Source organism: Mustelus asterias, unplaced genomic scaffold, assembly GCF_964213995.1.
Source record: "Mustelus asterias unplaced genomic scaffold, sMusAst1.hap1.1 HAP1_SCAFFOLD_761, whole genome shotgun sequence".
NCBI classification, from domain to species: Eukaryota; Metazoa; Chordata; class Chondrichthyes; order Carcharhiniformes; family Triakidae; genus Mustelus; species Mustelus asterias.
This window is the reverse complement of record NW_027590709.1, coordinates 145,422-161,771: the sequence shown is the minus strand read 5'-3', so window position 1 is coordinate 161,771 and position 16,350 is coordinate 145,422. Positions and strand designations below refer to the sequence as shown.

At 49.6% G+C, this 16,350-nt stretch overlaps 1 protein-coding gene across 1 annotated transcript in view; it reads left to right on the top strand.

Moving 5' to 3' along the window:
- The first annotated feature begins 6,616 nt into the window (after positions 1–6,616).
- Positions 6,617–16,350, top strand: part of LOC144487382 (serine/threonine-protein kinase TBK1-like) — a 55,157-nt gene continuing 45,423 nt past the window's right edge. Inside the window, exons 1-2 of the mRNA XM_078205470.1 lie at positions 6,617–6,717; positions 15,272–15,390. Of these exons, the coding sequence (XP_078061596.1) occupies positions 15,304–15,390 (87 nt within the window). The 5' untranslated portion in view covers positions 6,617–6,717; positions 15,272–15,303. The remainder of the gene's footprint in view (positions 6,718–15,271; positions 15,391–16,350) is intronic.

Here is a 16,350-nt window from a genome sequence, read left to right as displayed (position 1 = left end):
CCTTTTGGCTAAGATCAAGTGTAGTATGGTCGGCAGCCCATGGTCAGCCGCACTTGGTTGAGGTCATTGGGTTACATTGAAGCTTCATATGTTTCATATGAAGCAATTTTTTAAAGCGGCGTCTCGGCCTTTTGGCTAAGATGCAAATTAGCTCAGGTCTTGGAGGAGGAACCTCCCCCTTCTCCAATCAGCTTGGCTCATGTAGATCAGGCCCAGGACAGGGTGGTTTGGTCGCCTGCCCTGTCTTGTCAGCCTGGATCTGAAATGTCTCAACTTGTTGAGACTCTGAATTGGATTTGATTTGATTGAATTGGAAAAGTATAAACAAATTTTTTTTTAAAAATAGTGTGAGGAGTAGTCTTCTGATGCTGCACTTGGTAGTGGCCATTGGGTTGCATTTAAGCTTCATTTTCATATGAAGCAATTTTTTAAAAGCGGCATCTCGGCCTTTTGGCTAAGATGCAAATGAGATCAAGCCTTGGGGGCGGAGACGTCTGCCTACTCCAATCAGCTTGGCTCATGTAGATCAGGCCCAAGACAGGGTAAAGGGTCGCATGCCCTGTCTTGTCAGCCTGGATCAGAAATGTCTTAACTTGTTGAGACTCTAAATTGGACTTGATTTGATTGAATTGGAAAAGTATTAAAAAAAGTAGTGTGAGGAGATTCAACAGTGAGGGTAGGCATTTCAGTGGCTGCAAACGTGACTCCAGGATGGTGTGTCGTCTCCCAGGTATCAGGGTTAAGGATGTCATTGAACGGCTGCAGGGTATTTTGAAGGGAGAGGGTAAACAGACAGAGGTCATGGTTCACATTGATACCAAAGACATAGTTAGAAAGAGTGATGAGGTCCTGCAACAAGGATTTAGGGAGCTAGATAGCAGACTTAGAAGCAGGGGCTGAAAGGTTGTGAGCTCTGGATTACTCCCAGTGCCTGTGCAAGTGAGCATTGGAATAGGAGAGAGCAGACGAATGAGTGATTGAAGAGATGGTGCAAGAGAGAGGGCTTTAGTTTCCTGGATCACTGGGTCCTTTCCTGGGGACGGTGGGACCTGTACAAGTCGGACGGGTTGCAACTGAACCAGAACAGCACCAATAACCTTGCAGAAAAGTTTGATAGTGCCATTGAGGGGAGGGGGTGGTTTAAACTAATTTGACAGAGGGATGGGATATGGAGGGAAGGTACAGGAGGGGGTGACACACAGCGACATATAGAAGCAAAACCAAGTCAGTCTGGAGGGCAGAGCAAAGACACAAGGGAATATGGCAAAGCTTGGTGGCATTTATTTTAATGCAAGTAGTCTTATGGCTCAGGCAGAGGAATTGAGGGCATTGATTAGCAAAAGTAAAAAAAGTAAAGTTTATTTATTAGTCACAAGTGAGGCTTACATTAACACTGCAATGAAGTTATTGTGAAATTCCCCTAGTTGCCACAGTCCAGCACCTGTTCAGGTCAATGCACTTAACCAGCACATCTTTCAGAATGTGGGAGGAAACCGGAGGAAACCCACGCAGGCATGGGGAGAATGTGTATACCCCACACAAGACAATGACCCAAGCCAGGAATTGAACCTGGGTCCCTGGCACTGTGAGGCAGCAGTGCTAACCACTGTGCTACCATGCCTACGCCCATGTAGCACATGGGATATGATATTATTGCTGTCACAGAGACATGGTTGCGGGAGGAGCAGGATTGGCAGCTCAATATTCCAGAGTATAGAGTCTTCAGGCAAGACGTGGGAGTGGGGAGGTGTATAACAGAGGAGGTGGTGTTGCAATATTGATCAAGGAGTCAATTGCTGCAGTGAGGAGGGATGATATCTCAGCAGGGCCTCAATGGAGGCTGAATGGGTGGAACTTAAAAACAAAAAGGGGGCAATCACATTGTTGGGGGTGTACTATAGACCCCCAAACAGCCATGGAGGGATAGAAGATCAAATATGTAGGTAAATCTCAGAGAAGTGTAAAATTAATAGGGTAATAATAGTAGGAGATTTCAACTTCCCCAATACAAATTGGAATGGTCAATGTGGGAAACATGTAGAGGGGGTAGAATTCTTAAAGTGCATCCAGCAGAGCTTTTTGAACCAGCACATAGAACGTCCAACAAGATAGGGGATGGCACTGAACCTCATTTTAGGGAATGAAGTTGGGACAAGTGGTGGAGGTGCCAATAGGGGAACATTTTGGTGATAGTGACCACAACTCAATACGATTTAAGGGAGTTATGGAGAAAGACAAAGATGGACAAGAATTAAAGTTTCTGAATTGGGGGAAAGCCACTTTTAATCAGATAAGACAGGAAATGGTCAAAGTGGACTGGGAGCGGCTACTTTGGGAAAATCCACGTCAGAGCAGTGGGAGTCATTCAGAAAGGAAACTGAGAGAGTACAATGCAAACATGTTCCTGTAAAAGTGAAGTGTGGAACCAACAAGTTCCAAGAACCTTGGATGTCAAGCGATATGCGGCATTGGATAAGGAAAAGAAGGGAGGCTTATGACAGATACAGGGGGCTCACACAGGGGATGTCTGAGAGGAGTATAGAAAGTGCAGGGGGGTAATTGAAAAATAAATTAGGAAAGCAAACAGGAGTCAAGATAAAACACTGGCGGGTAAAATAATGGAAAATCCCAAGGTGTTTTATAAGTATATTAAGGGCAAGAGGGTAGCCAGGGAAAGAGTAGTGCCCATTAGGGACCAAAGCAGCAATGTGTGCGTGGAGCCAAAAGACATAGGTGACGTATTAAACGAGTATTTTAAATCTGTGTTCATTCTGGAAAAGGAGGATGTAGGTGTAGAAACCCGGGAGTGGGATGTGATATAATTGAACAAATTAGCATTGAAAGGCAGTATTAGTGAGTTTAGCAGGCTTAAAAGTGGATAAATCCCCAGGCCCAGATGAGATATATCCTAGGCTGCTGTGTGAGGCAAGGGAGGAATTTGCAGGGACACTGATGCTAATTTTCAGATCCTCTCTGGCCACAGGAGAGGTGATGTGGAGATGCCGGCATTGGACTGGGGTAAGCACAGTAAGAAGTCTCACAACACCAGGTTAAAGTCCAACAGGTTTATTTGGTAGCACAAGCTTTCGGAGTCTCGCTCCTTCTTCAGGTGAGTGCAGGATTTGTGTTCACAAACAGGGCATATATAGACACAAACTCAATTTACAAGATAATGGTTGGAATGTGAGTCTTTACAGGTAATCAGGTCTTAAAGGTAGAGACAATGTGAGTGGAGAGAGGGTTAAGCACAGGTTAAAGAGATGTGTATTGTCTCCAGCCAGGACAGTTAGTGAGATTTTGCAAGCCCAGGCAGGTCGTGGCGGTTACAGATAGTGTGACATGAACCCAAGATCCCGGTTGAGGCCGTCCTCATGTGTGCTGTCAGAGGATGGAAGACAGCTAATGTGATACCATTATTCAAGAAGGGAAGTGGGAAAAATGAGGTAATTGCAGGACAGTGAATCTAACATCAGCGGTAGGGAAATTATTAGAAAAAATTCTGTGGAACAGAATTAATCTCCACCTCTAAGTAGTCTCACAACACCAGGTTAAAGTCCAACAGGTTTATTTGGTAGCACGAGCTTTCAGAGCACTGCCCTTCATCAGGTGAGTATCTCAATATCTTGAGTATCTTGGCACTCACCTGATGAAGGGGCAATGCTCCAAAAGCTCGTGCTACCAAATAAACCTGTTGGACTTTAACCTGGTGTTGTGAGACTACTTACTGTGCCTACCCCAGTCCAAAGCCAGCAACTCTACATCAATCTCCACCTGGATAGGCAAGGCCCAATCAAAGATAGTCAGCATGATTTTGTCAGGAGAGAGATAATTTTTAACAAATTAGATTGAATTTTTTGAGGAGGTGACTAGGTGTGTAGATGAGGGCAGTGCAGTCGATGTAGTTCACATGGACCTCAGTAAGACTTTTGACAAGGTCCCACATGGGAGACTGATCATGAAGTTCAGAACCCATGGGATCCAGGGCAATTTGACAAATTGGATCCAGAATTGGCTTTGTGGTAGGAGGCAGAGGGTGATGGTCAAAGGTTGTTTTTGTGACTGGAAGCCTGTGTCCAATGGGATAACGTAGGGTTCGGTGCCGGGTCCCTTGTTCATAGAATCATAGAATCCTACAGTGCAGAAAGAGGCCATTCGGCCCATCGAGTCTGCGCCAACCACAATCCCACCCAGGCCCTATCCACACATCCCTACATACTTACCCACTAACCCCTCTAACCTATGCATCCCGGGACACTAAGGGGCAATTTAGAATGGCCAATCAACCTAACCCACACATCTTTGAAATGTACATGTATGATCTAGATGGGAATGTGGGATATGATCAGTAGTAGGTTTGCAGATGACACAAGAATTGGTGATAAATAGCGAGCAGGAAAGCCTTAGATTACAGGATGAGATAGACGGGCCGGTCAGATGGGCAGAACAGTGGCAAATGGAATTTAACCCTTAAAAGTGTGAGGTGATGCATTTTGGGAGGACTAACAATGCCAGAGAATACACAATAAGTGGCAGGACACTCGGAAGTACAGAGGACCAGAGACACCTTCGGGTGCAGGTCCATAGATCCCTGAAATTTAAAGTTTATTTATTTGTGTCACGAGTAGGCTTACATTAACACTGCGATGAAGTTATTGTAAAAATCCCCTCGTTGCCACACTCTGGCGTCTGTTAGGGTACATAATGGGCAATTTAGCACGGCCAATGCACCTAACCAGCATGTCTTTGGGAGCAAACTGGAGTACATGGAGGAAACCCACACAGACACAGGGAAAACACGCAAACTCTGCACAGGCAATCATCCGAGGTTGGGAATCGAACCGGGGTCCATAGTGATGTGAGGCAGCAATATCAACCATTGTGCCACCATGTAGTACAGATAGGTAAGGTGGTTAAGAAGGCATATGGGATACTTGCCTTTATTAGCTGAGGCATAGAATATAAGAACAGGGAGGTTATGATGAAGCTGTAGAGAATGCTTGTTAGGCCACAGCTAGAGCACTGTGTGCAGTTCTGGCCCCCACACTACAGGAAGGATGTGATTGGACTGGAGAGGGTGCAGAGGAGATTCACCAGGATGCTGCCTGGGCTGGAGTGTTTCAGCTATGAGGAGAGGCTGGTTAGGCTGGGGTTGTTTTCCTTCGAGCAGAGAAGGCTGAGGGGGACCCGAGTGAGGTGTACAAGATTATGGGGAACATAGATAAAATGAAAGTCACCAAGAGACCATAGACTGCTCCCCCCTTTTCTGAGAGAGAGCGCGCTGACTGGTGATGATTTAACCTGAGGATCCACACCTCAAGTGAGGGGCAAGGTTGAGAAAGAGAGACCTTCAGGAATAACCTCAGCCGGCACAGGATTTGAATACACACTGTTGGCATTGCTCCACATCGCAAACCAGCCGTCCATTCCAACTCAGCTAACCAGGGGAGGCAGTGGCGTAGTGGTATTGTCACTGGCCCAGTAATCTGGAAAGCCTGGGTAATGTTCTGGGGACCTGGGTTGAGATCCTGCCAAGGCAGATGGTGGAATCTAAATCCAATAAAAAAAAATCTGCAAATAAAAGTCTACCGATGACCATGACACGATTGTGGATTGTCATAAAATCCATCTGGTTCACTAATGCCCTTTAGGGAAGGTAATCTGCTGTCCTTACCTGGTCTGGCCTACATGTGACGATGTGGAGATGCCGGCGTTGGACTGGGGTGAACACAGTAAGAAGTCTCACAACACCAGGTTAAAGTCCAACAGGTTTATTTGGTAGCAAATACCATAAGCTTTCGGAGTACAGCTCCTTCGTCAGATGGAGTGGATATCCACTCCATCTGACGAAGGAGCTGTGCTCCGAAAGCTTATGGTATTTGCTACCAAATAAACCTGTTGGACTTTAACCTGGTGTTGTGAGACTTCTTACTGTACATGTGACTCCAGAGCCACAGCAGTCTCTGGGTTACAGTGTCTCTGTATAATATTACAAAGCTGACAGATTGTGTAAAACCTGTCCATGTCACCCCTTTTTTTAACCCCTAAGCTAGTCCCAATTGCCCACATTTGGCCCATATCCCTTTATACGCATCATACCCATGTAACTGTCTAAACGCTTTTTAAAAGCAAAATTGTACCCGCCTCTACTACTACCTCTGGCAGCTCGTTCCAGACACTCACCACCCTCTGTGAAAAAATTGCCCCTCTGGACCCTTTTGTATCTCTCACCTCAAACCTATGCCCTCTAGTTTTAGACTCCCCTACCTTTGGGAAAAGATATTGACTATCTAGCTGATCTATGCCCCTCATTATTTTATAGACCTCTATAAGATCACCCCTCAGCCTCCTACGCTCCAGAGAAAAAGGTCCCAATGTGGCTGACTCTTAAAAATGAATGCTGGCCCAGCCAGTGACACCCACATGAATGAGTAAAAGAAAAAAACAACTTTTTATATTGACAAACAGGAATAAAAGTTCAAACAGCCCCCGTGCTGGGAATGAACCCTCTCAGCCCTGGGGGAGCAGCTGATCTGAGTCTGAGCTGGACAGCAGCATGAGAATGAGTGGCTCTTTGCGCTGCAGTTCCCGAGAGACCCACACGGAGGCGGCGGAGATGCGGAAGGAGAAGGGAAACGAAAGTGAATGGGGCGAGTTTCGCTTTTTCTTCAGCTGAACAAACCTGACAGCGGAGACTCTGCCGAGAATTTGGATTTGACGGTGAGTTAACTTTCAAATAATTTGGGCGCCACTTGCCCCTGTCTCTGGGTAACCCCTCATTTCACAGCTTTAAGTGCTGGGATTCTGGTTAAATCGATCCCAGTTGTGTTTACATCAGCCATGTCTCTCTCCAGGATTCATGATTATTCATCAGAGTTAGGGAGAAATGTCTGAGAGGAGTGGAGGCTCCTGTGATTCAGAGAGAGTCACTCACTGAGTCTGTGTCAGTCTCGGGGTCAGTGTCAGTCTCGGGGTGAGTGGCAGTCTCTGGGTGAGTGGCAGTCTCTGGGTCAGTGTCAGTCTCTGGGTCAGTGCCAGTCTCTGGGTGAGTGTCAGTCTCGGGGTCAGTGCCAGTCTCTGGGTGAGTGCCAGTCTCTGGGTCTGTGCCAGTCTCTGGGTCAGTGTCAGTCTCTGGGTCAGTGCCAGTCTCTGGGTGAGTGCCAGTCTCTGAGTCTCTGGGTCAGTGTCAGTCTCTGGGTCAGTGTCAGCCTCGGGGTCAGTGTCAGTCTCTGGGTCAGTGCCAGTCTCTGGGTCAGTGTCAGTCTCTGGGTCTGTGTCAGTCTCTGGGTCTGTGTCAGTCACTGGGTTGCAGTGTCAGTCTCTGGGTGAGTGTCAGTCTCTGGGTCAGTGCCAGTCTCTGGGTCAGTGTCAGTCTCGGGGTCAGTCTCGGGGTCAGTGCCAGTCTCTGGGTCAGTGTCAGTCTCTGGGTCTGTGTCAGTCTCTGGGTTTCAGTGTCAGTCTCTGGGTGAGTGTCAGTCTCTGGGTTGCTGTGCCAGTCTCTGGGTTGCTGTGCCAGTCTCTGGGTGAGTGGCAGTCTCTGGGTGAGTGGCAGTCTCTGGGTCTGTGCCAGTCTCTGGGTCTGTGTCAGTCTCTGGGTCAGTGCCAGTCTCTGGGTCAGTGCCAGTCTCTGGGTCAGTGTCAGTCTCTGAGTCTCTGGGTCAGTGTCAGTCTCTGGGTCAGTGTCAGTCTCGGGGTCAGTGTCAGTCTCGGGGTCAGTGCCAGTCTCTGGGTCAGTGTCAGTCTCTGGGTCAGTGTCAGTCTCTGGGTTGCAGTGTCAGTCTCTGGGTGAGTGTCAGTCTCTGGGTCAGTGTCAGTCTCGGGGTCAGTGCCAGTCTCGGGGTCAGTGCCAGTCTCGGGGTCAGTGCCAGTCTCGGGGTCAGTGCCAGTCTCTGGGTCAGTGTCAGTCTCTGGGTCTGTGTCAGTCTCTGGGTTGCAGTGTCAGTCTCTGGGTGAGTGTCAGTCTCTGGGTCAGGGCCAGTCTCTGGGTCAGGGCCAGTCTCTGGGTTGCTGTGCCAGTCTCTGGGTGAGTCTCAGTCTCTGGGTTGCAGTGTCAGTCTCTGGGTGAGTGTCAGTCTCTGGGTGAGTGTCAGTCTCTGGGTGAATGTCAGTCTCTGGGTCCACAACCCACAACACACTCCTCAACACAACCCCCCCCCAACACCCCTCCCCCCAACACCCCCCCCAACACACACCCCCCAACACACACCCCCCAACACACACCCCCCAACACACACCCCCCAACACACACCCCCCAACACACACCCCCAAACACACACCCCCCAAACACACACCCCCCAACACACACCCCCCAACACCCCCCCCAACACACACCCCCAACACACACCCCCAACACACACGCCCAACACCCCCCCCAACACACACCCCCAACACACACCCCCAACACACACCCCCAACAAACCCTCCCCCAACAAACACCCCCCCAACACACCCCCCCAACACACCCCCCCAACACACCCCCCCAACACACCCCCCCCAACACACCCCCCCAACACACCCCCCCCAACACACCCGCCCAACACACCCCCCCCAACACACCCCCCCCAACACACCCCCCCCAACACACCCCCCCCAACACACCCCCCCCAACACACCCCCCCAACACACCCCCCCCAACACATACCCCCCCAACACACCCCCCCAACACACCCCCCCAACACCCACCCCTCAAAACCCACCCCCCAACACACGCCCCCAACACACGCCCCCAACACACGCCCCCAACACACGCCCCCAACACACCCCTCAATACACCTCCCAACACGACCCCCCCGACACAACCCTCCCAACACAACGCCCCCGACACAACCCTCCTGACACAACCCCCCCAGATGCTCCCGCCAGACGAACCCCCCCGACTCACCCCGCCCAAACGCACCCCACCGACGCACCCCACCGACGCACCCCCCCGACGCAACCCTCCAACGCACCACCCCGACGCACACCCCTTACGACGCAGCCCCCAACGCACACTCCCCTGATGCACGCGCCTCCTGACGAACACCCCCCCGACGCATGCACCCCTCTGATGCATGCACCCCCCTCCAGCGCACACCCCCTCCGGCGCACACCCCCCTCTGGCGCACACCCCCCTCTGGCGCACACCCCCCTCTGGCGCTCACCCCTCTCCGACGCACAACCCCCTCCGATGCACATGCCCCCCCCACGCACACGCACGCACCCCCCCCCCAACGCACGCGCACGCCCTTGACGCACGTGCACGCCCCCGATGCATACGCACACCCCAGACGCACGCCCCAGACGCACTCTCCGGACGCACTCCCCCAACGCACACACCTCCCCAACACACACACACCCCTCCAACACACACACACCCCTCCAACACACACACACCCCTCCAACACACACACGCCCCTCCAACAGACACACACGCCCCTCCAACAGACACACACGCCCCTCCAACACACACACGCCCCTCCAACACACACACGCCCCTCCAACACACACACACGCCCCTCCAACACTCACACGCCCCTCCAACACACACACGCCCCTCCAACACACACACACGCCCCTCCAACACTCACACGCCCCTCCAACAGACACACGCCCCTCCAACACACACACACGCCCCTCCAACACACACACACCCCTCCAACACACACACGCCCCTCCAACATACACACGCCCCTCCAACACACACACGCCCCTCCAACACACACACTCCCCTCCAACACACACACGCCCCTCCAACACACACACGCCCCTCCAACACACACACGCCCCTCCAACACACACACGCCCCTCCAACACACACACACCCCTCCAACACACACACACACACCCCCCAACACACACACCCCCCCAACGCACACAGCCCCCCAAAGCACACACCCCCCAACACACACACCCCCCCAACACACACACCCCCCCAACACACACCCCCCCAACGCACACAGCCCCCCAACGCACACGGCCCCCCAACGCACACAGCCCCCCAACGCACACAGCCCCCCAACGCACACAGCCCCCCAACGCACACAGCCCCCCAACGCACACAGCCCCCCAACGCACACAGCCCCCCAACGCACACAGCCCCCCAACGCACACAGCCCCCCAACACACACCCCCAACACACACACACCCCCCCAACACACACACACACCCCCCAACACACACACACACCTCTCAACACACACACACCCCCCCAAACACACACACCCCCCCGACGCACACACCCCCCCAAACGCACACACCCCCCAACACACACACACACCCCCCAACATACACACACCCCCCCAACACACACACAGCCCCCCAACACACACACACCCCCCCAACACACACACACAACCCCAGCACACACACACACCCCCCAACACACACACACCCCCCCAACACACACACCCCCCCAACACACACACCCCCCCAACACACACACCCCCCCAACACACACACCCCCCCAACACACACACACCCCCCCAACACACACACCCCCCCAACACACACACCCCCCCAACACACACACCCCCCCAACACACACACCCCCCCAACACACACACCCCCCCAACACACACACCCCCCAACACACACCCCCCCCCAACACACACCCCCCCCCAACACACACACCCTCCCCAACACACACACCCCCCCCAACACACACACCCCCCCAACTCACACACCCCCCCAACACACACACCCCCCCAACACACACCACCCCCCAACACACACACACCCCCAACACACACACCCCCCCAACACACACCACCCCCCAACACACACCCCCAACATACATTCCCTTTCTCTGTCAGCCCCACAATCCGATAATCCTCAGATATCAACATTCCTCTACCTTTGGTCTCTTTCACATCCTCGATTGGAATTGCTCCACCATTAGAAACACAGAAACTCGGAGCAGGAGTCAGCCATTCGTCCCTTTGAGCCTTCAATATGATCATGGCTGATCCTCTAACTCAATGCCGTACTCCCACTTTCTCCCCGTACCATTGAAATCTAAAAATTATCTCTCTCTTTCTTGAATACATTCAGCGACTTATCATAGAATCCCTACAGTGCAGAAAGAGGCCATTCAGCCCACCGAGCCTGCACCGACCACAATCCCACCAGACCCTATCCCCATAACCCTATGCTTTTACCGTAGCTAGTCCCCCTGACACTAAGGGGCAAGTTTAGCATGGCCAATCCATCTAACCTGCACATCACCCTCTGAGTGAAGAAATCTTTCCTTATCTCAGTCCTAAATGGTCTACCCTGTATCCTAAGATTGTGTCCCTGATTCTAGATTCTCCAACCAGGGAAAACATCCTCCCTGCACCCAGTCTGTCCGGCCCTGTTAGAATTTTCTATGTTTCAATGAGATCTCCTCTCATCCTTCTAAACTCTAGTGAATACTGGCCCAGTCAATCTTGCCTCACAGGACAGTCCCGCCAACCCTGGTATCAGCCTAGTGAACCTCTGTGGCAACCCCTCTGTGGCGAGTATATCCTTAGATAGGGAGACTAAAACTCCAGGTGTGGTCTTACCTTATAAAAGCCTTCTGAATGCCCAAATACATCACATCCACTGGCTCTCCCGTATCCAATCTATTCGTTACATCCTCAAAAAAGCTCCAGTAGATTTATTAAACATGATTTTCATGAACCCATGCTGGCTTTGTCCAATCCCAGCCATGCTTTCCAAATGTTCTATTTTGGTAGGACAAATTTGAATGTGGATTACAGGGTCAACGGCAGGGTTCTGAGGAATGTGGAGGAACAGAGAGATCTTGGGGTTCATATCCACAGATCTCTGAAGGTTGCCACTCAAGTGGATAGAGCCGTGAAGAAGGCCTATAGTGTGTTAGCGTTTATTAACAGGGGGTTCGAGTTTAAGAGCCGTGGGGTTATGCTGCAACTGTACAGGACCTTGGTGAGACCACATTTGGAATATTGTGTGCAGTTCTGGTCACCTCACTATAAGAAGGATGTGGAAGCATTGGAGAGAGTGCAGAGGAGATTTACCGGGATGCTGCCTGGTTTGGAGGGTAGGTCTTAGGAGGAAAGGTTGAGGGAGCTGGGGCTTTTCTCTTTAGAGCGGAGGAGGTTGAGAGGCGACTTAATAGAGGTTTATAAGATGATGAGGGGTATAGATAGAGTGGACGTTCAGAAACTATTTCCTTGGGTGTATGTAGCTGTTACTAGGGGGCATAACTATAAGGTTCATGGTGGGAGATATAGGAGGGATGTCCGAGGTAGGTTCTTTACGCAGAGAGTGGTTGGGGTGTGGAATGGACTGCCTGCAGTGATAGTGGAGTCAGACACTTTAGGAACATTTAAGCGGTTATTAGATAGGCACATGGAGCACACCAGGATGATAGGGAGTGGGATAGCTTGATCTTGGTTTCGGACAAAGCTTGGCACAACATCGAGGGCTGAAGGGCCTGTTCTGTGCTGTACTGTTCTATGTTCTATGTTATCACATCTTTATAATAGACTGTAGCACCTTCCCCATTGGTGACCTTGTGTCCAGCCCTCAGCCCAGAAACATGGGGATACTTTCTCTAAAACTTTCCACCTCTCTATCCCGCGTTCCTTCTCTCAAACACTCCATAATCCCACCTCTTTGTCAAATTTTGTTTGAGAATAACCTCCACTGAAGGTGGGCAAAGGTAATGTTTTTGTTCCTGTTACTCTGTTCATCTTGAAACAGAATATCTCAAAAAATGGATGGATTTCAGTGAAACCTAGTACATGGATAGGATATGACCCATATACGAACTCTGTCGCTTTTGGCAGAGATAAGGATCCAGATCGAGATTTTGGAATTTTTTTAAAGGATTTGTTAACATGAGGACATAGGGCAAATTGGCATTTATTCTGGAATGTGGGCGGATTGTCATAGAATGTTGTGGATAGTTTTAGAGTGTTGCAGAATGTCTCAGATGGCGTGGCAAAATTTTCACAGCTGTCAAAATGTGAGCAGAGTTTTCAGAGCAACTTGTTGGATGTGGATTGGTCTGAAGCCTCCTCAGTGAGATGGAAGTTCTTAAAAGATTTTCTTTTCAGCTTTGTAATTACAGAGCGTCAGTCAGGCAGGGAAGCACCTCATGGAAGAGCATGTAATTGTAATTGTTCTAGTATGCCTTTAACAGATAGCAGTATGCCATTCACTAAAAGGAAGTGTGTCCATTTTAGTTTATTTTTTCTTTCAGCAGCACACGTACAGCTCTGATATTGTCAAGCTTCATACCTTTCTAAGTATGTTTGCATGTGCCTAGAATTAATCAAACATCTTTACCCAATCCCTTATGAGTTGGCACTCATAGGAGCATAGGAATTAGGAGCAAGAGTCAGCAATTCAGCCCTTCGAGCCCGCTCCGCCATCTAAATGATCATGGCTGATCTCCCTCTCATCCTAACTCCACTTCCCTGCCTTTTCCCCACTGCCCTTTATCCCGCTTTTGATCAAATATTTATCTCGTTCTTGAACCCATTGATTGATTCTGCATCCGCTGCCCTCTGGGACAGAGTTCCATAGATTCACAACCCTCGGTGAGGAGTAACTTCTCCTTATCTCTGTCTTGAACCTCCTCCCTCTTACTCTACAACTATGACCTATTGTCCTAGACTGTTCTAGAAGGGGGAGCATTTGGTTAACATTTATTTTATCAATCCTGTTCAGTATTTTATATACCTCAATCAAATCCCCCCCTCATTCTTCTGTACTCCAGCGATACAAGCCCAAGCTACTCAACTGCTTCTCATATGAAAGCCCCTTAAATCTAGTGAACCGCTTTTGAACCACCTCCAGTGCCACCACATCCTTCCTCAAGGTGACCAAAACTGAACACAATACTCCAAGTGTGGTCTCACCAACGCCTTATACAATTGTAACAACACTTCTCTACTTTTATACTCCAGATCCTTTGCAACGAATGCCAAGATTCCCTTTGCTTTCCTTATCATATTCTGCACCTGCATACCCTCTTTCTGAAACTCATGCACAAGGACACCCAGATCCCTCTGCACAAGATGCCTTTTGAATCTGTTTCCCATTTAAATAGTAATTTGCCCTTTTATTTTTCTGGCCAAAATGGATAACCTCGCATTTATCCTCATTAAACTCCATCTGTCAGATTCTGGCCCATTCCCCTAACCTGTCAATATCCATTTGCAAACATGAACTGCCGAGGTTCAAGAAGGCAGCTCACCATCACCTTCTCAAAGGGCAATTAGGGATGGGCATAAATGCTGGCCCAGCTGGCAACACCCACAGCCTATGAAAGAATTTAAGACAGAATGTGCTAATGACCTTTGTGACCTCAAAAGGAATTGGAAACATACCCAAAAAGTGAAAAAAAGGTTAAGGGTAAAGAGCAGTGAGATTGGGTAATATTTATCCTTTAACGAACGTGACTACAAAGGTTATCTAGACTTTGTCATGTTGCTGTTTGTGTGATCTTACTGTGTAAAACTTTTCCATCTTGTAACAGTAACCATATTTCATTGGCTGCAAAACAATTTGGGACATCCTAAGGTTATGAGAGGTGTGATCGAAATGTAACTATTTGTCTTGACTATCCCATCCCATAAAAAGCAATTCGTAGATCCCTACAGTGCAGATGGAGGCCATTCAGCCCATCGATTCTGCACCAACGTTCTGAAAGAGCATCAATTTATCCCGCTAATCCACCTAACCTGCACATCTTTGGAGTGTGGGAGGAAACCGGAGCATCCAGAGGAAACCCATGCAGACACGGGGAGAACTTGCAGACTCCGCACAGACAGTCACCCAAGCCGGGAATCAAACCCGGGTCCTTGGCACTGTGGAGCAGCTGTGCTAAACACTGTGCCACCGTGTTGCCATATCAGCAGATAAGCTGTATTTTGGTGGTGACTGGTTAGTCACTGGTTAGTCTCTCCAGCTTTTTGTTCATTATCTTGCCAAGTGACTGTTGACCGTGTGTGAACAGAGTCAGCGTCTGATGATCAATGGACCAGAATCCAGCTGAGTCCAGTCCAATTCTTGCTGGGTGTCGGACAGAGGGATCTGGGCACTGATCGGAGTGGAATCCTGGGTGTTTTCACCTTGCAGAGTCCAGAGATTTATGAGTTAATTGTAATGTTGCTACCACTCTGCAAAAAATGTTAGGATTGAAATCTGGTTCTTTTCTGATCGATATAATTTCAATACTAGTTATTTGGTACATCAGTTGACCAATGGTCGAAGATTTAGTAGAAGATTTTGGGACTTAATTCCAGCCCTATCAGCTGACCTGCGTTATTCTTGATTTCAGCCAATCCAGAAAGATTTCCTCTCCGATCAGGGATGCAGAGCACAGCCAATTACCTCTGGCTACTCAGCGATGTCCTTGGACAGGGAGCAACAGCAAGTGTGTACAAAGCACGTCACAAGGTAAAGGACATTTTCCTATCAGCTGAAGTGTTAAAATTAGAAAGCTAGGATGAAGATGTGAAGTTGGGGAATCTTTGTGTCCATAGCGCAATATGGAAAGGTCATGGGGAATCGGTGTATACATTGGAGTGGAGAAAGAGTTGGTATGTTTGAGGAGGGAGAAGAGATTGAGTGACTGTGTTGCAGAGGTAGAGTTAAGGGATATGGTGAGAGGGTGAGGAATATAGTGACAGGGTGGATATGGTACATGGCAAGATCCCACTAATTGCAATGAGATGGTGGCCTGATAATCTCTCTTGTTTTTGAAGGATGATGGCTGGAATAGCACAGAGAACCTTCCTGCTTCTCTTCAAATAATCTGTTAGAATCTTTCACATTCATCCCAGCTATTCACAATATATATTAGTGATTTGGATGTGGGAACAAAATGTAACATCTCAAAGTTTGCAGATGATACCAAGTTGGGTGGGAGAGTGAACTGTGACGAGGATGCAGAGATCCTTCAGAATGATCTGGACAGGTTGGGTGAGTGGGCTAATCAATGGCAGATACAGTATAATTTGGATAAATGTGAGGTTTATTCACTCTGGAAGCAAAAACGAGAAGGCAGATTACCTGAATGGCTGTAAATTGGGAGAGGGGAGTGTGCAGCGGGACCTGGGTGTCCCTGTGAAACAGTCACTGAAGATATGCATGCAGGTGCAGCAGGCGGTAAAGAAGGCAAATGGCATGTTGGCCTTCACTGCGAGAGGTTTCGAGTACAGGAGCAGGGATGTGTTGTTGTAATTATACAGGGCCTTGGTGAGGCCACACCTAGAGTATTTGAGGCCACACCTAGAGTATTGTGAGCAGTTTTGGTCTCCTTTTCTGAGGAAGAATGTTCTTGCTCTCGAGGGAGTGCAGCGAAGGTTTACCAGGCTGATTCTGGGGATGGCGGGACTGATGTATGAGGAGAGATTG